General features: G+C 56.8%; 1 protein-coding gene and 1 long non-coding RNA gene across 2 annotated transcripts in view; one reads left to right on the top strand and one right to left on the bottom strand.

Moving 5' to 3' along the window:
• The window catches only part of LOC116833383 (uncharacterized), a 47,441-nt gene extending 40,227 nt beyond the window's left edge, over positions 1 to 7,214 (top strand). The window contains exons 3-4 of the long non-coding RNA XR_012656425.1: positions 5,840 to 5,980; positions 7,150 to 7,214. This is a non-coding gene — a long non-coding RNA (uncharacterized LOC116833383). The remainder of the gene's footprint in view (positions 1 to 5,839; positions 5,981 to 7,149) is intronic.
• IL2RG (interleukin 2 receptor subunit gamma) overlaps positions 1 to 21,491 on the bottom strand; it is a 28,970-nt gene extending 7,479 nt beyond the window's left edge. Inside the window, exons 1-5 of the mRNA XM_032794866.2 lie at positions 21,220 to 21,491; positions 7,081 to 7,186; positions 5,836 to 6,017; positions 2,299 to 2,441; positions 1,420 to 1,582 (exon numbers count right to left, since the gene is read on the bottom strand). Coding sequence (XP_032650757.1) covers positions 1,420 to 1,582; positions 2,299 to 2,441; positions 5,836 to 6,017; positions 7,081 to 7,186; positions 21,220 to 21,334 — 709 coding nt within the window. The 5' untranslated portion in view covers positions 21,335 to 21,491. The remainder of the gene's footprint in view (positions 1 to 1,419; positions 1,583 to 2,298; positions 2,442 to 5,835; positions 6,018 to 7,080; positions 7,187 to 21,219) is intronic.
• Between the last annotated feature and the right edge of the window lie 1,493 nt (positions 21,492 to 22,984).

Here is a 22,984-nt window from a genome sequence, read left to right on the forward strand (position 1 = left end):
TTGGGTGTGGGTTGCGGGCTCTGGGCTGGGACAGGGGATTGAGATGCAGGAGGGGGTCTGGGGGGCAGGCTCTGGTAGGGAGTTTGGGTGTGGGTTGTGGGCTCTGGGCTGGGACAGGGGGTTGAGGTGCAGGAGGGGGTCTGGGGGGCAGCGCTTACCTTGGGCGGCTTCCAATAGCGACCCACACATCCCTCTGGCAGTGGCTCCTAGGCGGAGAGGCCTGGGGTGGTCTCTGCACCTGCAGCTGCCATTGGCTGCAGTTCCTGGCCAATGGGAGCTATGGAGTCAGCGCTCGGGGCAGGGGCAGCGCGCAGAGACACGCCTTTCCTCGCGCCCGGGGCCACAGGGACATGCCAGCTGCTTCCCGGAGTGGTGCGGAACAAGGGTGGGCAGGAAGCCGTCTTAGCCCCACTGTGTGCCGGTGGTGGCGGCAGTGGCTGGGAGCCCCTGGGCCCTTTTAAATGGCCTGGGGTGGCAGGCAGGGGCAGGACAGAGGGGGGGCCTTACAGCTCCCTTTCCCGGGATGCCTGCAGAAACCTCTGCAAGGTTGGCTGGTGGTGTGCCAAGGCCAGCGCCTGCCGTGCTGCCCAAGGCTGTCTTGGTGCTTGGCTCTGCTTGAAACGCTGCTGCTGCCCCAGTGCCTACGCTGACGGGAGGGGTTCTCCTATCAGCACTAGCGGGGTGTCCCTAGGGCAGTGGTTCTCAGACTTTTGTACTGGTGACCCCTTTTGCACTGCAGGCCTCTGAGTGCGACCCCCCCTTACAAATTAAAAACACTTTTAAATATATTTAACACCATTATAAATGCTGGAGGCAAAGCGGGGTTTGAGGTGGAGGCTGACAGCTTGCAACCCCTCATGTAATAACCTTGCGACCCCCTGAGGGTTCCCGACCCCCAGTTTGAGAACCAGAGCCCTAGGGGGTGCAGGGCTCAGGACAAATCAGCCTCTCACTCACCTCCCCTCTAGTCTCCTTGCTGTCCGTCCGGCGCCCCCCCCCCCATTTGCCCACCTGCCGGCCTCCTCACCTCCTACCCCCTCAGCCCTCTCCCACTTCCCCACCTGCCTCCTCACCCCACTCACCCTCCCGCCACACCTCCCCACTTGCCTCCTCACCTGAATATCGGGACAAATGGCGTCCCAATCGTACCTTGGTTGGGACACGGGACAAAGGATAAATATCAGGACAGTCCTGATTTTACTGAAGCACAGGGCCCCCCAAAGTGCAGGGCTTGGGGCTGTAACCCCAATTCACCCTACCCAGTGGACAGCTCTGGGCCCCCAGAGTTGGTGCTTATGCACTATGCAACTACAAATAATAATAATTAACATCTCTCTTGCTGGGCCCAGGACGCCCCTTATCAACAACCCAGGGCCGGGGGCCAGCTGGGAAACCCTGGCCACGACGGGCATCACCTACCCGTGTCTGTTGCATTGTTGCCCCAGAACACTGGGACGCTCCACTCGCTCCAGAGCTGCGTGGTGCCGCAATACTGATTGATCTTGCTTTTCACATAGAAGGTGTAATACTTCTCGTAGTCCACGCTAGGGAAGGAGAAGATCTTGCCACTTGCCAAATGCTCCTGGAGCAGAGAGAAGTTCCCATGCATGTGAGACAAGGTGGGTGGCTCGGCCCACAAGGAGATGCTGAGTGCCTGCTGTGAAACATGGCCTGGCTTCCTCAAGGCTGGGCTCACCATGCATGAGTGGAGAATGGAGCTCAGCCCTGCTACAGTCTCCCTCCCCTTTCCCTGCTCACAAACTACAGGCTCAGCCCGTCCCCTGCTTGGCATGGGTTCACGCCTGTTCCCCGCTACACCTGGCTTCAGCCAGCTATAGGCACAGCAAGGGCACAAGGAACCTCGTTCTGCCTGTGAGTCCCAGTGCCCCGGAGCCTTGCAGGCTGCTCCCCAGGGTGTGTGTGGCATAGGGGGCTCTCAGCTGGCTCTTGGGCAGTGCTGTGCTTCTGGGTGCCTGAGCGGTTCCCAGAGAGAATATGTTAGTGGTGGGGGCAGAGGAGACTGGGTTGGGGCCTGCAGCCTGAGATGGGGCATTTGGGTCACGTGAAGGGTGATGAAAGCCAGAAGAATCCTGAGGTGCAGTGAAGCAGCAGCATTAACTTAGCCCCAGGCTGGCGTGGCCCTTACCTCATGAGGGATTGGGAAGGGCACGGGACCAGTGAATGTGAGCCCTGGGGTAAAGGTGGCGGCGGATGATAGGCTGTGGCCCTTGGGGCCCCCCTCTGAGCTACCCCTGCCTTGGGTGGCCGCAGGAGGGCCAGGCTGCTGGTTGCCGTTACCGTCCATCTGGTGTCCTTGTTGCTTTTGTATCTGACAGCATATTCCAAGCAGCGGGGCTTGTTGTACATGGAGTCCCAGGTCAGCTGCAGCTGGTTATTGCTTATGTTCTGGATGGTCAGGTTCACTGGTGGAGCAGGTTTCACTACAACAGACAGACAGTATCTGGCTCGGAGCTGTGGAGCCGGGAGAGGTGCTGCTGCAGCAACGGCCAGTCCCGCTCCAGAGCCCCAGAGCCCGTGAAGGGGATGGAGGGGGTAACTGGGATGCCCCATGCCCTGGACAGGGAGCCACTTCACTTGTACAGGTGCAGGGCCATCCCTAGCCATTTGGGTGCCCTATGCAGCCCCCCGCACAGGGGCTGTGTGGGGCCCCAGGCCTCCCCCTCCCCCCTGAGGTCTGGGAGGCAGGAGCTGTGAGGGGCCACTTGTGGGGCCTCACGATCCCAGAGTGGCCCGGGGGATTAGTGGGGGGCCAGGAGCAGCCCACTCCACTTCCCTCGCCCCGGCCCTAGCCGTGTCGCTTGGGGGAGGGGGCTTGGGGGAAGGGAAGGGAAGGGATCTCCCCTTCTCCCCCCCACCAGCAGCGGCGGGAAGTGGAGCAGTCTGGCCCCAGCCCACTCCACACCGCCAGCTCCCAGCCACGGCGCTCCACATCCCGCCGCTAGTGAGTACAGGGGGCACCCTTTCCCCAACCTGAGTGACACGATTGGGCTGGGGCAAGGGAAAGGAGCAGGCTGGGGCCACTTCCTGCTGCCGGTGAGAGCCAGGGGCGATCCTTTCCCCACACTCAAGTGGAGCGACGTGGCTGGGAGCTGGCGGAGTGGAGTGGCCGCTGCCGGTGAGTGCGGGGTCGCTAGGGGAAGAAGTGGAATGGGGGGGCGGGCTGGGGGCAGAGCAGGGGGAAGGGTAAGAGGCAGGGCAGAGGGAGTTGTCCGGGGCCCCACACCGCCTAGGGACAGCCTTGCTCCTTGCAGGGGAGACCAGCTGAGGGATAGGGCTGGTTGCCAGGGCTGGTGCTGCTGCATATGCCCAGGGCACCATGAAATTTGGGGCAATTTGATGCCCACATTTCATGGTGCCCTACGCAGATGCGTGTGCTGCATATGCCTAGGGACGGCCGTGTACAGGGCGAGGTAATCAACAGGTGCTCGTCACCCCCCCCAGGGCGCGAGGCCTAGGGGCACTGAGGTGAATTCCTCTCGAGATGGGGCCAGGGCCGGTGCTTTCATTTAGGCGACTTAGGCAGTTGCCTAGGGCGCCAGCATTATGGGGGGGGGGGGAGGCATTTTGACGGGGGGGAGGCAGGCAGCTCCAGTGGAGCTGCCGCAGTCGTACCTGCGGAGGGTCTACTGGTCCCGCTGCTCTGGTGGACCTGCCGCAGGTATTTCTGCGGACGGCTCGCTGGTCCCGCAGCTCCGGTGGACCTGCCGCAGGCATGCCTGCGGCTGCTCCACCGCAGCCATGAGACCCGTGTGCGGGGCGGCGAAATGGCCCGGCGCCTATGGCGCCAGAAACCCTGGCGCCAGTCCTGGATGGGGCCTGCGCAGAGAGACACTGGCCTGTCTCTGCCATTTGCTGACTGTGTTTGCACTCAGGCGCTGCAGGAGCAGCATGCCCAGCCCAGGCAGCTGGCCTGTGTGACAGAGAACGGAGAGGTGGCCAGCACGTGTGTGGTGGGTGGGGCTGCCCTCAGGACCCCAGCAGACCCTTCCACATGGGGCAGCAGAAAGCCCTATGGCGGGGTGTTCACCCCAGTGGTGCCAGAACTGGGGGGGCCAGGGCCCTCCCACTTTTTGAAACTGAGGGGCCCTAGCCCAGCCCCTTTTCACCAGGGCAGCCCCTACCCCTGTCCCTTCCTCTTTCCCGAGGCCGCACCCCCTGGCCAGGCCAGCGTGGAGCCCAGGCAGCTGTGGGGAGCCACTTGCGCAGGGACCACAGGGGCTGAGAGCAGCTCCCAGCCCGGGTCCCCACCCCCCGGCTTCCCCGCCCAGAGCAGGTGGAGGTGGAGGGTCTCACAGCTGGCCACACGGCTTTTACCATGGCCAGGCTGCAGCTCCGAGCCCCCGCCTGGGTCCCTCTGCCTGCCCTGAGCTGGGGGCCCAACAGGCAGACAGGGGCTGCTTTTGGCCCACCCTGAGGGCGGGGCCTCAGGGGAATTGGCTGGGGGCCCCCAGGCCCCCCACTTTTGGGAGAGCTCTGCTGCCCTTGGTTCACCCCACATCAGCCCTGCAGGGCCATGATGGCTCAGAAGGGGCTAATTAACATGGGAGGCTGCACGTGGGGCGAGGCAGCCTGAAGCTGGGCGGCTGAGTATTGTCGGTGGATCCCATCTGGCGGGGGGCAGAGGTGAGGCTGGTATAAAGCTCTGATCTGAGAGCCCAAGGGGCTGCAGCTGCTCTCTGGGCCTAGTGAGGAGAGGAGCAGAAGCCTGGGAACCTGCCCTGAGGGACAGGGTTACCGCGAGGGCTGGTGGAGAAGGAAGCCTGTGGAGGGCAGCTTGGGACGAGGCCCAGGGAAACGGCAGCATGGGTAGAGATGATGCAGACTTTGGCTACTCATTGTAGGGTCTCCTACCTAGGGAAGTGGCACAGTCTTGAAGTGGGAAGACTGCCTGGACTGGCCCAGTGCGTCTCCGTTACCCTGGAAGGGGCGAACTGTAGTGAGCTGGCTGGAGGGCTGGCGGGCCAAGCACTACCGCTCCAGAGAGCAAGAGGGGCTGTGGTGTGAGCGACAAAGGAAGGGGACAGCAGATGGGGCAGAGCTAACCGCTAGCTGCAGCCACAAGCAGGCGCCCCAGCAGAGAGCAGAAGCCCCACTGCAGGCCCTTACCAGTTATTTTCCAGAGAACATTTAGAAGTGCCAGGTGATGGGATTCAGAGAGGCTCCACCTGAAAACCACTGTCTCTGACCAGGCAATTTCCCAAATTTCCAGCTGACATTGACACTTTCAGGGCACCAGGGCATTTCAGTGAGCGGCACTGACACTCATCAGCAACGGCTCACTTTCTGTATCCTAATCTTTGCAAAGTCCTCAGGCCTCAGAACGGGGAGGGGGCTGGCCAGTTTCTTTGTATCTCACCCCACCTGGGTCCCTGGCACCCTGGGTTGAGAGGGGGCATGTGAAACCTCAGGGGGTTGGCATCTTTGTGGGGAAGTTGGGCAAGGGAGTGGAACCTGAGTTTATAATGTGAACCCTTCTCCTTAGCTGAGAAAGAGCTTCTGCTCCGTAATAGTCACACATGACTTGAACCAGGAGAGGCCATTGGGAAGCAAGAATTTTTGGAATAACGCAAAGCTGTTATTTCTCTCCTCCTCTTCATCCCACTGGCCCCCAAGCCGTGTGTGACCAACAGTGACAGCTTCCCTTCACCCTTTCCTGATATGCAGCAGCCTCTGGGCTGGGACTATAGAGTGGGAGAGGGAGTGGGAGTGCAGCCAGTCCTGGATGCAGCTTCTGCACTAGCATGGACCATGGGTGTCAGCTCGCTAGTGCAGCCTGAGCTGGGCAGGTGAAGCATGAGCTGTGCTCTTCCATACCTAGGTCCTGCAGCTTCATGGCTTTGGTGGGGATGACGAGGCTCCTGCCCTCATGGCTGGCATTGATGTGGATGTAGAAGGTACGGAACTGGATGATCTCGCTGTGGTTGAACCAGCAGCCTGTGTTGATGCCCTCCTCCTGGAGGTAGTGCTTGCATTCCACTGGCATGTGGTTTTCAACCCTAAGGCACAGAGCTGGTCATGGGGAGAGTTCAGAAATCAAGGACAGCAGAAAACTGCAAAGCCTGGGGTCCTTGGTCCTTATGGATGCTGCCCTCAGCTCTGCTCTTTGAATGATCTTTGCTGTGCACTCCAGCCCCTGGCCCTTGTGCTGGGTTCAGTGCACCTCCTCTCTCAGGACTTTTGGGGAAAGCTCTGAATGCACCTTCTGCTCTGGGCTTGGTTCTGGGGCTGCGGAGCAGGTTTGGCACCGTTAGACAAGTGCTGGTGTGATTTGGAGTCACCCAATGGGGCATTCGCTGGCTCTGTTTAGACTGCAGGCTGGGCTGAGGTGCAGACCCCAGCCTTTCCAGGTACTTGGGGCTCCAAGGGTGATGTCACAGGCTGCTCCCCACTGAAGATAAAGTGCCTGTGACAGAAGCCCATTCCCCATTGGGTGCCACCAGCAGCATGGCCCACGTGCCTGGCAGGGAAGGCTCGGTCCTGGGATGGCACAAAAGGAGCAGACTCTCCAGGGTTCCCGAAGCTGCCAGGCTGGCCCCTTGGGGATTCTGCTGTGGCAGTGCCCTGGCTCCCTGCCAGGGTTCAGACCAGAGCCTCAGAGTCTGGCTCTTCTTGGGGACCCTTTGTGTAAAGCACCCAAGACTTGCCTTGCTGGGATCAGGGACTCTGCAAGAAGTGCCAAGAGCAGGACAGCTCTGCTCTCCCCTCCCTTCAGCGCGCAGGCCCCACCTCGAGCGTGCCCGCTTGCCTACAGGTCCCATCTCAGCCACTCCCTCTTGCGTTCCAGCACCACAGGGCTGCCAGGCAGAGCCACTCCCCACCCCTCCAGCCTCACTGGTGGCAGGAGAGGGAAACTTTCCCACTGCTTCCAGTTCTGCACTAAGCCTGGGCTCACAGAATGCCCCGTGATCCATAACAAGGTATCTGAGCACCCTGGGGACCCATCGCACTTCCTGGAGGATGGCTACTGGCCTGGCACTGCTCTGCTTGGGTCATGCTAACGGGGAATACAACCCACAGGGTGAAGTAAGAGTAGCCCAGCCCCAAAGAAGAGTTGCCTACCCTGGGGGAAAGTACCAGTAATAGAGCGAATAATTGGCTGTCGGCATCTCTTTGCTGCCCCACATACAGGTCAGGTATTGATCGTTGAAGACGATGCACTCCACGCCTGCAAGGGAAAGCATATTTTGTGGCTGAGTGACCTGCTCAATTCAGCTGCAGAATCAGGACTAACCCCAGAAGCCCTGTCGCCCAACCCCTGCTCTGCCCACTAGCCCACACTTTAAAGGAAGTGTATTGCAAAGCCAGCGCTGTGTCAGAGGGGAGCATGCGAATGGCCGACCCACCAGGGAAGAGGATTCCTGAGGCGGGGTGGGGGTTCAGACTGCAGCATGTACAGACATTCTGTGGGCTAGGCATGTGGGGAGCAGGTGGTACAGAGGAGGCTCAAGTCCCTGCCTTTCTAACCCACAGAAGAGGATTTATGTAAATTTTTCAGCTAACTTGGTTCACTGCTTTGGGGTTATGTGTGCATCCAGAATGCCCTCTCTCCATATGCTATGCTTGCAGGGCCGGCGCTTCCATTTAGGCAGCCTAGGCAATCGCCTAGGGTGCCAGGATTATTGGTGGGCAGCATTTTGCCAGAGGGGGCGGCAGGCGGCTCTGGTTGACCTGCCGTAGTCGTGCCTGCGGAGAGTCCGCTGGTCCGCAGCTCCGGTGGAGCTGTCACAGTCGTGCCTGCGGACGGTCAGCTGCTCGCGCGGCTCTGGTGGACCGCCTGCAGGCACGACTGCAGCAGCTCCACCGGAGCCACAGGACCAGTGTGCAGGGCGGCAAAATTGCCGTGCGCCTAGGGCGCTAAAACCCCTAGCGCTGGTCCTGTGTGCTTGGATAATGCCACTGACTGTGGATGGAAATGCCAAACTTGGCTGGGTTTGTAGGTGTTGGTGCGTTTGGAGGAAAAAGTTCAAGTGGAAGAACATTGTATAAGGAGTTTGAAGATGATGAGCAGTTATCGTGAGCCAGTTCACACCTGCACTTAGCATTTTGCTATCTGGGATCAGTCTGAAATGCTGGAACAGTAAAGAAGATTGGGGACCCCTGCTCAGTTTGGGCTTTCTTGGTTTGCCATATGAGGTGCCCAAATCAGAGCTGCAAAGCTTTCTGTTCTGTTCACGTTCTTATCCTGCCCTTCTTCTCTGCCTTCCGGTGCATGAAGTGATTTAACTGACATCTGCCGCATGGGGCACGTTCTTTTTTCCTTTCACTCTTAGCAGGAAATTGCGTAGGAATTTGAAGAAAAATAAAAAGCATTAGTTGACACATGCACAGTGCCCTGGGTCTGTGCTAACAAAGGCAGGCTGGAGAAGTGTGCCAGGCACTCGGAACAGAACGTGTTGAGGTCAGTGCTGGTTTTTAGTTCCTGGGGGAGTTCATGCCACAGGCAGGGACTTTATCCTGGTGGTGAACTGTTCTCCTGCATCAGAAGAGCAGAGCTGTCAAGCAGTCCACGGCCCAGAACTTTTGGCTCCTGGAACTTTAGATATCCTGCACCCAGGCCCTTGAGCGCAGTGAAGATCTGGACCAAGATCTTGAACTCAACTCTGTGTTCTATGGGAAGCAACACAGGGAGAGGAGAACAGGTGTGATGTGCTCCTGATAGCCTGTGTTGCTGAGACACACTGCAGCATTTGGCTCTGGTTGGAGTTTTCAGGGGGCTGAGGACTTCATGCCCAAGTGTCTGAGTGATGGGGGAGTTTGAGATGATCTGGCGTTTGAGAGATGGAGTTGGCAGAGGGTGTGGCATGTACTGACACCCCTGGATTTGAGATGACTGGGGTTGTGGTTCTGCTTTCAGACAACTGGACAGTGTAGCGGGCAGTCACCCCACTCCAGCCCTGAGGAGGTTAAAGGCCAGCCGTGGGAGAGGGCAGGGGCTGAGAGCCAATAGGAAAAGGCTGGGAGGCAGCCAATCAGGGCCAGGCTGGGCCCTATAAAAGAGCTGCGGGGTGTGACAGTAAGACAGTCTCACTCCACCCCTGGAATGAGAAGGGCCTGGCTGCCTGGGAGCTGAGCAGGTACCTGGGGCACGGCACGGCACGGCACGGCACGGCAGGTCTGGGGAAAGGAAAGGAAAGGAAAGAGGAGCTGGAGAGCTCCAGCCTGGCAGCTCCCCAGGCTGAGGCTTTGATAAGGGCCTCAGGAGGCATTGGGGCTATAGGGTGGCAGCCCAGTGATCGGCAGAGGCAGTTGGTCCAACCCCCTTGCCAGTGATGAGTGGTTTACAGACTGCAGTCGGCCCCAGTGAAGTGGGGGGCTAAATGATGACTGACAGTAGCCACTGAGGCAAGGTGGACCTAGAGGGTTGGGGGTTCCCTGGGAGGGGAGACTCAGAGTGTGGGGACTGCTGTGGGGCAGAACCCCCAGGGTAAGGGGCACTGGGGTCTGGGAGGGACACGGGCCTGTGGCAGATGAGACATCGGCCAGCAGGAGATGCTCTGAGGCTGGAAAGAGCTAATTCCCAGATGACGAGCAGGGGGCGCTGTGCTGGTGAGTCAGATTACAAAAGCTGGTCAATAGCCCTGAGATCCCAATTTCATCTACCTTAGGAAACTCTTGGGGCAAGTTTGAGCCAAAGCTCTGCAGCACATCTTGAGTGTAGGAGAAAAGGAAACGAGAAATGATTTCGTTGTAACAAGAGATTCTCAGAAATGGCTTCTCTTGTGGCTGGGGCACTGACTGTGGGACACGTAAGAGCACAGCCAGGTCTGGACTAGTTCCAACCTCCTCAGACCAGGAGAACAATGGTGTCACAAGAAGAAATATGTCTAGTTTCATTTTACCCAGTGCACACAGGCCCTGGGGGGAAAGGCAAGTGGGTCTGAGATTAGACATTAGAGACTCCTAAAAACAGGACATGGCACAGCAGAAACACACCAGATTGTAAGCAGCAACCTCCCCTTTGCCTGCACCATGCACAGCTTGTTCGCTTTGGAATGAAAGCTCTGGTCCACTGGCTGCTCTCCTTCTCAGCACCCTGGCCTGGTCCCGTGTCTGCCTGCCCTCAGTAAGGCAGGGTTAGCCTGCTGCTCTGGGGAGTCACTGGCCCAGGGCACACATATGTGGAGGGCCTGCTGCTTCTCTTGCTCTCCCAGAGCAATCATGCCCAAGTTGGTGGATTGTGTACTCGCTGCCAGCAGCAGCACAGCAACTCCCCGGCCAAGGATGAAGAAGGGTGATTCTGAATCCTGATGGAACATGCCAGGTTTTACTGAGCTCTCTGCAATATGTCAAGGAGAGACGAAAGGCTGTTGAGTCTCCTCAGCCCAGCACCTTGGCTTGCTTCAGGCAGGAACAGACTAAGGCAGAGGCATTATAAGCCCAAGTCATGGGCCCAGCTCCTGGTGTCATTTGTTGAGACCAGAATCTGTTTTCATTTAAAAAAAAATTGTTGTTAGCCCCCCTGGATGTCAAGAAAAACTTGAACATTTAACCTGAGTATAACTGACTCATGCCTGAGTCTGCAAAGAGCCTGAACTGATCACCCTCTTTGGGGCTAATTCCAAAACCTGCTGCCATTCTGAGGCTTGGGCAGGGGCTACTGGGCTCCTTGTGGCATATGCCTAAGGCTCTGCCTTGCCTTGCCATGCCATGGCTCCTGAGCCCATGGGTGGTCAGGGATCTGGAAGAGAGAGGCTGTGCTGGAGAATTCCCCAGGGCATTATGCTGTTTCACTGTGACATGGCCTCCCTTTAGGAGCTGCCCCACAGCTGGAGCTTTGCCACTGCTGGGTGCTGGTTAGTACCTGTGCAGCGAGAGCTCGTTAGTAGATGGAATTGTCTGTGGGGCCAGTAACATTCCCCTCGCCCCGCCCAGGACCCGCTGCACAGCTCTGCACAGCACACACCCTGGTGACTTCCATCCATGTGACCAAGGCTCAGAATGTTGCTGTTGACTAACATGTCTTGTGGCCTGAAAGCCCCATGCTGGCCCCCTCCCACTGTCATAGGGCCACATGGATGCTGGGTCTTGTCAGCAGAAGGTGCTGTGCCCAGCCTGGGAAGAGCCAGTTCTCCTGTGACAGCTAAATACAGCCGTTAAATCCCTCACCCTGCTGCTGCTTCTCCTCCCCACTTTGCCCCTCACTGAAACTTTCCACTGGTTTCTCCTCCTTTGCAAACCCAATGGCTAAGGCAGAGTCATCTCCCCAGGCCAAGTGCCCAGCAGCCTGCATGGTCCTTTCCTGCCAGGCTCTGGCTGAACGTGGGTCTGTGTATGGCACTCGGCCGTTGGGGAGCTGGGGCCTGGAAAGTCCCTGCTGAGCCTGCAGGCAGGGCTGTGGTGAGCAGCACTTTGTAAACAGCCACAGGACATAGGCTCAGGAGAGCCCTGCCCTGGCTCTGGGTGGCTGTGGTCAGTCAGCAAAGAGAAACCAGGGCAGCAAAGTAGGCCATGCCCCTGAGCTGGGGCTTCTGGGCCTAGCCCTGTCAGAGCCCCCCAGCCCCCTGGGGCTGGGCCTACAGGGGGCATGACGGCTGCATTTCAGTCTCTGCGGGCAGAATTCTGGGTGTGCCTCAGGGCTGGGCTCTGTGGGGCTAGTGCTCAATGCTTTGGAGGCTCCTCCTGGGGTACAAGACACAGCACCTCCCTTACAGCAGGGGGTCTCAACCAGGGTATGCAGAGCTCTGCCGGGAAAACAGCAATGCAGCTAGATCACTGCCTACGTTTACAACGGGCTACATACAAAGAATAGCGAAGTCAATACAAACTAACATTTCACACGATGACTTGTTTCTACTGCTCTATAGACTATACACTGAAATGTAAGTACAAGCTTTATATCCCAACTGATGTATTTTATAACTATATGGTAAAAGTGAGAAAGTAGCACTCTTTCAGTAATACTGTGCTGTGACACTTGGTAATTTGTCTGATTTTATAAGCTAGTAGTTTGTAAGTGAGGTGTAACTTGGGGTACGCAAGACAGATCCGACTCCTGAAAGGGGCAGAGCAGTCTGGGAAGGTTGAGAGCCACTCCCTTAAGAGCAGGAGGGGTAGCTGTCCTGCATGCCATGTCCCCTTAGGTCAGGGCCATAGAATCATAGAATATCAGGGTTGGAAGGGACCTCAGTAGGTCCTCTACTCCCCACGCTCTCCCATAGCCCTGGGAGAGAGAGCCATGCCCTGCATGGGTGAAGCAGGGGGCTAGGTGTAGCCATTTCTTGCATTATTTTACACACCAATAGCTGCTAGGATGAGAGGAGCCATACAACTGATGCAGCACACTGGTCATTGCTCTGGAGTGGCCCTGGTTAAAAAGGGCTGTGCTAATTAGTGGATTGGGATGGGCTGAGAGCCCCAAAGGCCCATTAACCAAGAGGTAGAAAAAGCACAGGAAGAAGTGCCCAGGGGGACTGAGAGAAGTAGGCTTTTCAGAGCTAGAACCAGGTGAGATCTCCCCCATCCTTGGTGGAGTGAGCTAATGATTGTACAATATTGTAAATACAGAACAGCATGACTTTGTGCAGGTGGGAGGGAGAACACAGTGAAATAAACCATGAGGTGCTTGGCTAGAAGAAGGTCTCTGAGCAGTGACAAGAGACAGGAGTGGGACACTCCCCCGCATCCCTCTTGACGGCTTAGCTGGGATCTGTAGCCAGTGGGGGAGTTTGGCAGCCTGGACCATGGAGGGGACCCTGCAGTGGCTGGTGAAACAGCAAGGGGAGCTGTAGAAGGCTTTGCCAAGTCTCCAGCAATCCCACCACCTGGACTGGCAGCCCTTGCTTGCCTGGCTGGCAAGCAGCAAAAGAGCCTGCAGGACTTTCTGAGAGACCCAGCCGAGGCACAGCAGCTGCTTCCGCAGCTGGTGCTGACTCCTGCAGTGGGAGATGGCCACCAGACATACGGTGTGGGATGGGCCCTGCTGATGATCCAGTGAATTCCTGGGCACCTTGGAGAGGGCAGCTATGGGTGGCTCTGAATGAGGAGCAGGCCAGGAATTATGAGGTGGTTCAGGTCACCATCTTGAATCAGGTGGGTCTGTCCACTGAACAGTACCACCAAAAGTTCTGATCCACAAGGTGGAGGGGGGTTTGCTGCCCCAAGCCTTGGCCCAAAAGTTGATAGACTGGGCCACCTGCTGGCTGAAGCCAAGACACCCAAACAGTGAGGAAGATAATGGACAGACTGAACAATTCCTATACGGCTTCCCCAAGAACATATGAGTGCGAGTCAGCTGGCATCAACCAGGTTCTGTGGCTCCAAACATGAAACTGAGGAGGAACTTGTGAAGGCAGATCTCCCCAGGAGCAGACTGACCTGACAGGGTGGGTGTTTGGGAGGAAGACCAGAGAACCTCCAGCTGGAAAGGAGATAGAAAAGGAGAATTCAGAGGAGCTCTAGTTGGGGCTTGTCCGTTACATGTTACCAGTGCGGTGGCTGGGACTCATAAAAAGAGATTGTCAGTACATGGAATGGAATTTTCCCAAGTCTCGTATTTGGGCCAGGACTGGAGGGAAGAAAAAGGGATAGAAACTGTTCTCCATTTCACAAATGTAGACACGGCCTCAGCTTGCGCTCTGGTTTGGTGGGAGCTGCTGAAACCCGACTGGATGATTCCAGGAGCAAGTGTAAACCCAGCATGTGCCGACAGAGATAAGAAAAGTTGCCTCTAGCAGTGGTTCCAATATAACCTCCCCTAGACCTTCAGAGGTAACAGGTGGGGGTAATGGAAGGGCTGCCCTGCCGTGTTGGGTACTGACTGAAGCCCCTTCTCCATCAGCAAACAAGCTGGTGTAAGGGTCCTCAGAGTGGGGAAGAGGAATCCCAAGGAGGGAAAAATTAAACCTGAAGAGAGAGAAAAGTATAAACGAGAGGAGGATGGAAAGGAACCCACTAGGCAACAGAACCTAACTCACAATGAAAGAGAAGAAAGATAACCCAAGCCCTCAAGTGTAGGGGGAGGGATAGCTCAGTGGTTTGTGCATGGGCCTGCTAAACCCAGGGTTATGAGTTCAATCCTTGAGGGGGCCACTTAAGGATCTGGGGCAAAAATCAGTACTGGATCCTGCTAGTGGAGGTAGGGGGCTGGACTTGATGACCTTTCAAGGTCCCTTCCAGGAGATAGGATATCTCCATTAATCTTATTTATTTAAGAGGGGCTCAGGGACCATGGGGACCCTCCACAAAGTTTGCAGGGAGATGAAGACCAGGGGTGGGTTGGAGGTTAGGGAGGAACTGAGAGCATGAACAAGCAGAGGGATGGGGGAACAGCCCTCGATCAACCAGCAGACACAAAGGTGGAGAAAGAGAGAGCAGACCCCAGGCTGCCCATGGTGCAAGGACTCGTGGGCTGAAACCAAGATGTGGGTGTGAGTGAGCCTTCCAGGGGGGCCCTAGATGATTACCCAGGGACAGAGGGAAACATCTGAGGTTAGGTCTGTGAGAGCTAAAACTAAAATCGCTCTGGCTGTGGTGGTGCAGACAGTGGCTCAGGCCAGCCAGCTGCCTGACTCCAGGTCCCAGCTCATGCTGCAGTGTGCATGCTGCTGGTTTTCACATGCTAGCTCACGCAGAGCTAGTGTGGTCTGGCTGCTTGGGCTGGGGCTCATTCCCAGCTGTGGGGCCGACACACCCTTAGGAGCCAGCCTGAGAAGAGCAAAGCTGCTGCATGGATTGATGGGCCCAGACTTTGCACACTGGCCCAAGGCAGCAGCATGGCTTGGGCGTCTCCCAATCTACACCTGTCCCTGTTGCCTAGCCCCACCAGGGGCAGTGCATGCTGGGACCGGTCATCTCCCTTCAGCTTGGGCTGTAGTGAAGTGGAGATGTTTGCAATGATTGTGTAAATATGGCATTGCTTTCAACTCTCAACCAAGCGCCAGCTGGTGCCTCTGGCACAGCTGGGCAAAGCTGAGTGTCCACCATGTAGGCAGCGTGGGAAGAGACAAACAGCTGTCTAGGGCAACCCCCTCACCCAAAATGCTAAGGCTGGCTCAGGGGACAGAACCCAGCTGTCAGCGCAAGACATGTGCAGGCTGCTGCTGGCGGTACTGATGTTAGAGTAGCAACTGGCTGATCAGGATCCTGTACGGCTAGTGTCAGATCTGCCCCCCGCCCCCCTTGGGCTAACCTGATGTGCTGGGTGCTGCACAAACACCGCTAACTATGGTTCCTGCCCCCAAGGCCTTACAGCATAACAGTCTGTGTGATGGGAGTGTCTCTCTCAATGAGTGGGGGTGAGGGTGACCCAAACCATGTGCTCACATGTTAAGTGCTGCTGGCCCTGAGCTAAGGGGCTCAGCCAGGGTAACTGAATTTAGCTGACAGTTTCCCGCTTCAGGCACTGCGAGCAGGGAAGGAGGAGGGGGAAAGTGGTATCTATTACAATGGGACAAATTTATCTGTATAGGAAATGAACCCCCAATTCTGCAGAGCTGTCCAAACTGCCCTTCAGTGGCACATCCCTGCTCCACCAGGAAGGCAGGAAAGTGGGGCACTGGGCACCAGAGATGATCTTGGCTGGATGGGGAGGGAGGTGAGCTCTGTGTCAGAGACCCCAGAAGGTGGTAGGAGGTGCTCCAGGCGCGGCTGAGTGATGGGTCCAGCTCCGAGGAGGAGCCGAAGCTGGGTGCTGGCAGCAAGATGCAGTTGGCTTCCATGCTCTGTCGTGCTCAGCAGCGAGAGGCCTGGGGGAGGGAAGATGAGCTTGTGCTTGGCCTTGCTGTGCCTGAGCTGAGGCACAAGTGAGAAAGGCACCGAACCCATGGGAGCTCTGGGCTCACTCAAGGAGTTCCAGGGTCTCCAGCAGAGAAGAGAACTGGGACCTGTTTTGCATTGCTCTGGGGAGTGCAGAGCTCACCTAAGCACTACATCAATAATTACCCCAAACCTAGGAGAACAGAAGGTTCGGGGGAGAGCTCCGACATCAGAACGAAGGTTCTCAGTACACCCGAGCGGTTCCAAGAGCGAAGCACAGGGCCTGAGATGGGCCTGCTAAAACATACGCAGGTGGCAGCCTGCTTAAAGGACAGCCAGCACAGAGCCTGCTGCAAGAGGGGCTGTTCTGCACAAGCCTGAGGCTTCCCTAAGGGAAGGAAGAATGGGCAGGCTGGAAAAAACAGGTAACAGAGCTCATTACTGACTCCAGGTGGGCTCTGTATTGTCTGTGCAGCAGTAAAGAGGCTCCTGGAAGCAGCAGGAACAGAGACTCCCACTGACTTGACAGGGCTTTGAATTGGGCCCTCTGCAGCCAGTGGGTTCTGGTTGTTTCCACTCCACCCAGAGATAGGTACACAAAAGGTTGGGAGGAGGGATAGCTCAGTGGTTTGAGCATTAGCCTGCTAAACCCAGATTGTGAGCTCAATCCTTGAGGATTAGTTCTGCTTTGAGCAGGGAGTTGGGCTAGATGAGCTCCTGAGGTCCCTTCCAACCCTAATAACCAATGATTCTATGACTTAGAAGATTGGGCCCTCCACAGCAGCTGCAGGTGGTGCTCTGCCTGAAGGGGCAGCAGCTAAATTACAAACCTTTTATTTCCTTAAGCCTGACAAGGACCCAGTGTGGCTTGTCCTGAGCCCAGGCATGAGCCAGCCATTCCCCGTTAGGCTAAGCTGACAGCAGTTGTACCATTGGCCTGAAAGCATTGCTTCTGCTGTTGCCTGATCAGCATCACAACTGCCCAGAAATTGGTGCAAGGCAAAGGAACAGGACATTCAGACAGATGACAGGCTAGGTATGGAGACATCAGGCAGAACGGAAAGGCAGGTAAAATGCTGAAGGCAACTGAGGCTGCAGGAGTAAAATTAGATAAAGAAAAGTGCCAACAACCCTGCAGAGAGCTGCAGGAGGAGGTGGCTTGTTGGGGAGCAGGAGGACTTAATTGACAGGATGCACATGGATACATCCGGGTGAAGGATTCTGGCTGACTGCAGACCAAGAACCAGCTGCTCTATGGAGAGGAGACTGGCTGTTGGCCACCTCAGACAGTAGTTTGTACTCTTTTCCCCCCCCCCCTCACTGCACCCCAAGTCCCTGTCCATTGAAGTGAAAAACCTGGTAGCTGTATTGACAACCGGAGGTGAGGGGCAGACCCCAGTGGCTGAGGAGGAGCCACCTGCCTCCAAAGCTGGAGGATCACAGCCACAGCACCTGAGAGGAGGATGCGCAGGGTGTCAGAGGTCAGGGACTCCCTTCTGAGGGGGGTGGAGGCATCCATCTGCCAACTCGTGATGTCCTGGAAGATGCAGGAAAGGCTGGGACTAGATGACCACTAGTGGTTCCTTACAGCCCAATATTTCTATGATTAAGAGAAGGGATGAAGACAGAGCCAGAAGTCAAAGTGCCTGAAATGCCACCACCAAAACAGGTTTTGGAGCCGCTGCAGTTCCACAGTTCAGTTAAAGGCTTGGAGCACATTTATACAGCATGTGCACTCAAAGGTCCTGTTTTGTCACTGTCATAAACAGATAGCTAAGGGTTAATGTTTCTTTTACCTGTAAAGGGTTAACGAAGGGAACCAAACACCTGACCAGAGGACCAATCAGAATTGGCATTTTTCAAAGCTCAGGGAGGGATGTTTTGGGTTGGGTTTTTTGTCTGTCTCTCGGCTATGAGAGGGATTTTCTATCTTCAAGCTTTTAATCTTCTGGTTCCCAGTTTAAGTACAGTATAAAGACATATAGGTTTTTATATTGTTTTTGTATTTACATGTGTGTAGTTGCTGGAATGTTAAAATTGTAGTTCTTTTTTGAATAAGGTGTTTATTCATTTTTTCTTTTAGGCAATTGACCCTGTATGTCAACCTGATACAGAGACTATGTTTATGTGTTTTTCTTTCTTTTTAAGACCTGTTTGAGTTTTCTCTGGGTAGGCTAGGAATGAAGGGAGGGAAATTCTTTGTGTTAAATTTACGGAGGGTGAATCTGTGCAGCCTGAGGGAAGAAGGAGGGGGGGGGGGGGAATGTCCTCCTCTGTTTGCAAGTCAAGGATTTAAGTACAGTATCTGTCCAGGATACCCAGGGAGGGGGAGGCGGGATGAGGTTAAAGAGGAGCCAAGGGGAGGAGGTTGTTTTCCCTTTGGTGTGAGACTCAGGGCATCTGAGTCTTGGGGTCCCCCAGAGAAGGGATTGGGAGATCAAAGGGAGCCAAGCCCTGGAATCCTTGGCTGGTGGCCGCGATATCAGATCTAAGCTAGTAATTAAGCTTAGAGGGTTCATGCTAGCTTCTCAGTTTATGAACGCTAAGGTTCAAATCTGAGTAGGAAGCTACGACAGTCACAAACAGCATAACACAGATTAATGTCTGAGGGAGTTGAGGAGATCCTCTGAGCTGCAAGGGAAAGGATCTGAGTCCGTGTCCCGGGGGTGGGGGACTACAGGGTGATCTCTCACCTTCATGTAGCCAGTGGCCTGTGCTCCCACTGGCATGCTGGAGCCTCTGGATTCCCTTACTGATCAATAAAACTTGCAGAATTTTAAAATTTTTGGTGCAGAATGCCCTCAGGAGTAACAGATGCTGGCAGCTGTGGTTCTGCTGGGATGCGCCTCTTATGCCGAGATGATGGGAAACCTGTAGCGGGTTTTCCAGACATTGAGAGCAAGTGCACCCACATAAAGAATGTTTGAACAATAGGGCGCTTGAGAGATTAGTGGTATCTGCAGGGTCTCTATCACTCCAACTACTGACATTCTGCTGTTCATGAACAGCAACACTGGTCAAGATAGCTCTCATGTGTGGGAGGCAAGCCTGGAGGACTGGCTGCCTGTTCAGCAAGGATCCCAGTTTATTCCTGAGGTTCTCGGAATGAGGGCCTGCCAGCCTCCCCACTGACATCAGAACAGACTAAAACAGAGACTAGAGATGATACACATCTAAAAACTATACCCACAGTGCAGATACTTATCAGGGCCTCATATCCTGCTGCTAAACTCCATGCAGTGGGAGGGACTCTTCATGGCTGAGAGTCTGAGCACCTCTGGTAATTGCATTGGAGGCCCATGGGCCTGGAAGGACTTGCAGGAAAATATTGTGTTCTTTATTCTAATAAAGTTCCTTATTCAGCATTACAAGAAACTGACTTATTCTCAGAATCTTTGCTACCGGAAGCTGACCCTTCCACTTCCCTCTCCAAAGAGAATGGATTTGAGCAGCACCTGCCTCCTGCCCCACTCCTGGAACCTGAGGCTAGTGCTCTGAGGGTTCAAGTTGGAGGCTGATGAGATTAGAGCCTCTTTCCCCATGGAGATGAGGGCGGGAGCTTGGCAGCTTTGCAACTTAGTACTTCCAGTGTGGGATCTGGCCTCAAGTCTCCCCATAGCCTCTTGCTTGCTGCCTCAGTGGGGGGAGCAGAGAGCTCAGGAGCTCCCCCCTGGACTTCCCCAATTCCTGCAACCGTGCACGAGTGCTGCTGATAGGCTGCTCTGAGAAGGTAAAAGAGATGAGATGCCATGTTCTGCCCTGCAGCCAGGCATCACCACCCTGAGCTGTCACCCTGACAGGCACTACATACTGACCAGCAGCCAGGCATCACCCCCCAGACATCACCCTGACAGGCATCATGTACTGCCCTGTGGCCAGCTGTCACCCTAACTGATGCCAGGTACTGCCCTGAGGCCAGACATCACCCCCCAGCCGTCACCCTGACAGATGCCATGTACTGCCCTGCGGCGTGCTGTCATCGCCCCCAGCCGTCACCCTGACCGGCACTATGTACTGCCCAATGGCCAGCCATCACACCCCAAGCCGTCACCCTAACAGATGCCAGCTACTGCCCTGCAGCGTGCTGTCACCGCCCCCAGCCGTCACCCTGACGGGCACTATATACTGCCCTGTGGCCAGCCGTCACCCTAACAGAAGCTACATACTACCCTGTTGCCAGCCGTCACCCACCTAAGCCATCATCCTGACAGATGCCAGGTACTGCCCTGAGGCCAGACATAACCCCCCAGACGCCACCCTGACAGGCATCATGTACTGCCCTGCGGCCAGACGTCACCCCTCAGAAATCACTCTATCAGGCAGTAAGCACAACCCTGTGGCCAGACATCACCTCCCAGCTGTCACCCTGACAGATGCCACGTACTGTTCTGTAGCCAGACGTCACACCCCAGCTGTCACCTGGACAGATGCTATGTACTGCCCTGCAGCGAGCTGTCACTGCCTCCAGCCATCACCCTAACAGAAGCTACATACTGCCCTGTGGCCAGCTGTCACCCACCTGAGCCATCATCCTGACAGATGCCATTACTGCCCTGCAGCGAGCTGTCACTGCCCCCAGCCGTCACCCTGACGATCGCTGTGTACTGCCCTGTGGCCAGCCATCACCCTAACAGATGCTACATACTGCCCTGTGGCCAGCTGTCATTCACCTGAGCCATCAGCCTGACAGATGCCAGGTACTGCCCTGAGGCCAGACATAACCCCCCAGCCATCACCCTGATGGATGCCATGTACTGCCCCTGCAGCCAGACAACACCTCCACAGAGCCATCCCCCCGATGGGTGCATCATGCCCCTGCAGATAGGCACCCTGGTCCCTGACTGACACCATGTACTGCCCTGTGGACAGATGTCATCCCTTGAGCAATGTCTTCACTCATCATTGCTATTTTACTTGTGCCGATATATTTTTCAGCACATCTAGCACAATGAAGTGCCCAAGTGACACAGTGGTGGCCTCTAGCAACAGAGGAGTTACAGCTCATGATGCAGCAATGCAAGCCTCTTTCCCCCACCCCTGGCAATAAGGGGGAGAAGTGAATTCAGCCTCCATGGACCATTCAGGCCTTACCCTTGAAACAGCGAAGGGGCCAGTTTGTGCCGATGGTGGTGATTTGTGATGCTGACAAGACACCGCGAGTTAGCCACCTGAGTTTTACCAAATGCTTCACAAAGGCCCCCAAACTGCCATCAGGTGGTGATGAGTCAACACCTGCCTAAGTTGGGATGGCTCTGAACACACAGGCAAAGGCTTTACGGACAACGCACAATCTCCAGAGCCAGCATGGCCTCCCCCTTGCTAGATATTCACTCCCCCTACCCCCCGTAAAGCCTCATGCTGCTGAACTCCTGCCTTGCCTCTGGTGGCCTGTCAGTGAGGCGCGTTCCCCAAGCTCCAAACATGGCCTGTAGAACAAAGGCAGGAAGCAGATTCAGGAACGTGGTTGGCAGCTGGGACACAGAGCAGAGCAAGCGTGAGCATTACCTTGTTGCCTCTGGGCGGCCATGGCTCGCTGGCTGGGACCAGAGAGCAGCAGGATTAGAGTCAGGACCATCCCAGCTTCCTTCCTGGCAGAGGAGGGTGAGAGAGGGGAATCCATGGCCCTGTACCGCCACGCGTTCTCTGAGCACCTGCGCCAGGCGGCAGAGCTAGCTGTGTCACTGAGCGCTCACTGCTGGAGGAGGATACCACACAGCTCACTCAGCTTCCGCACGCATTGCTGCTTCCTGTACAAAACCTCATCCCCGAGTCTTGCTGACAGGCCTTGGCAACCCTAGCGGATAGGCACAGTGTGTGCTTCACTCTACAGCCAAGGGATACTCCCTGTGAGCTGCAGCCCAGCCTGAGGAGAGTATCTATGCAAAGCTTGCCAGGCCCATTATGGCAGGGGAGTTCATGTCGGAGGGCAGTGTAGGCAGCTGAGGTGCAGCCTGATCTGGCAGCTGGACTGGAAAGGCACCAGCAGCAGCATGGCCTCATGGCAAGGGGTGCTGGCATCACGACCTGGCCTGGTTGTGTTGTAACAATGGGCTGGGCCTGCCCCAGAGCTGGAGCACGGGCTGCCCCAGGGTGGGACCACAGACTGGAGCATGGACTGCCCCAGAGCGGGACCACAGGCCGCCCCAGGACAGAACCAAGGGCTGGAGCACGGGCCACCCCAGGACAGGACCATGGGCTGCCCCAGCGCTGGAGCACGGGCCACCCCAGGGCAGGACCACACTCCGCCCCAGGACAGGACCATGGACTGCCCCAGACCTGGAGCATGGGCCGCCCCAGGGGAGGACCACAGGCTGGAGCATGAACTGCCTCAGAACGGGAACACATGACTGCCCCAGGGTGGGACCACGCGCTGGAGCATGGACTGCCCACTTTCTATTTGCACAAAACCCAACACCCTTGTCCCACTAACTTCCCTGAGGCCCCACCCCTGCTCACTTCATCCCTCTCCCCCCCTTGCTCATTTTCACCAGGCTGGGGCAGGGGGTTGGGGTGTGAAAGGGTGCAATGGCTCTGGGGTGGGACCGGACATGAGGGCTTTGGGGTGCAGGAGGGGGCCACCCCAGGGCCCCAGTCCTCGGCAGCAATTCGGCGGCTGCTCCTTCCCTGCAAGAGGGCGTGAGGGACCCGCCACCGAAGACCCAGACATGCCTCCCCAAGCTGCTGCTTGCTGGGCTGGTGCCTGGAGCCAGCCCTGGTGTGGGCTCCGGGGGGCCCTTCCCAGGCGGCTCCCAGGAGCTGCTGGAACCTCCCTCTGGCTCCTGGTGGGGGCCGGGGAGTCTCTGCGCTGCCCAGCTCCTGGCCAATGGGAGCTGCGGAGCAGGGGCGGGGGCGGGGGGCACGGGCCCTGGCCCCGCCCAGAGCCCAGGGGGAGATGCCTGCAGGTCCCTGGGGGCTGCGTGGCGCCTGGCAGCTCCAGGCTCCGCCCACCAGACTGAACAGCCCGGTCAGCACTGAGCTCCGGACAACGCCCGCTCGGACGGTGGGAGAGACGGGTCACGTGGGGCGACGCGGGGCGGGCCGGACGCGAGGCTGCCTCGGCGAGGAAACGAGCGCTGGTCCGCTCGGCAATTTCCGTGAATGCCGGATGGTGATTCGGGAAGCTTCGGCCTCGCTCGTCAGTTTCCGTGAGTGCAGGGTGCCGGCAGGGGAAGCTCCGACCTCGCTCGGCAGTTTCCGTAAGCGTCTGGTGCCGGGCTCGGGAAGCTCCGGCCTCTCTCGGACGTTTCCGTGAGTGCCAGGTACCGGCTCG

This window comes from Chelonoidis abingdonii, chromosome 8 (assembly GCF_003597395.2).
Source record: "Chelonoidis abingdonii isolate Lonesome George chromosome 8, CheloAbing_2.0, whole genome shotgun sequence".
NCBI lineage: Eukaryota > Metazoa > Chordata > Testudines > Testudinidae > Chelonoidis > Chelonoidis abingdonii.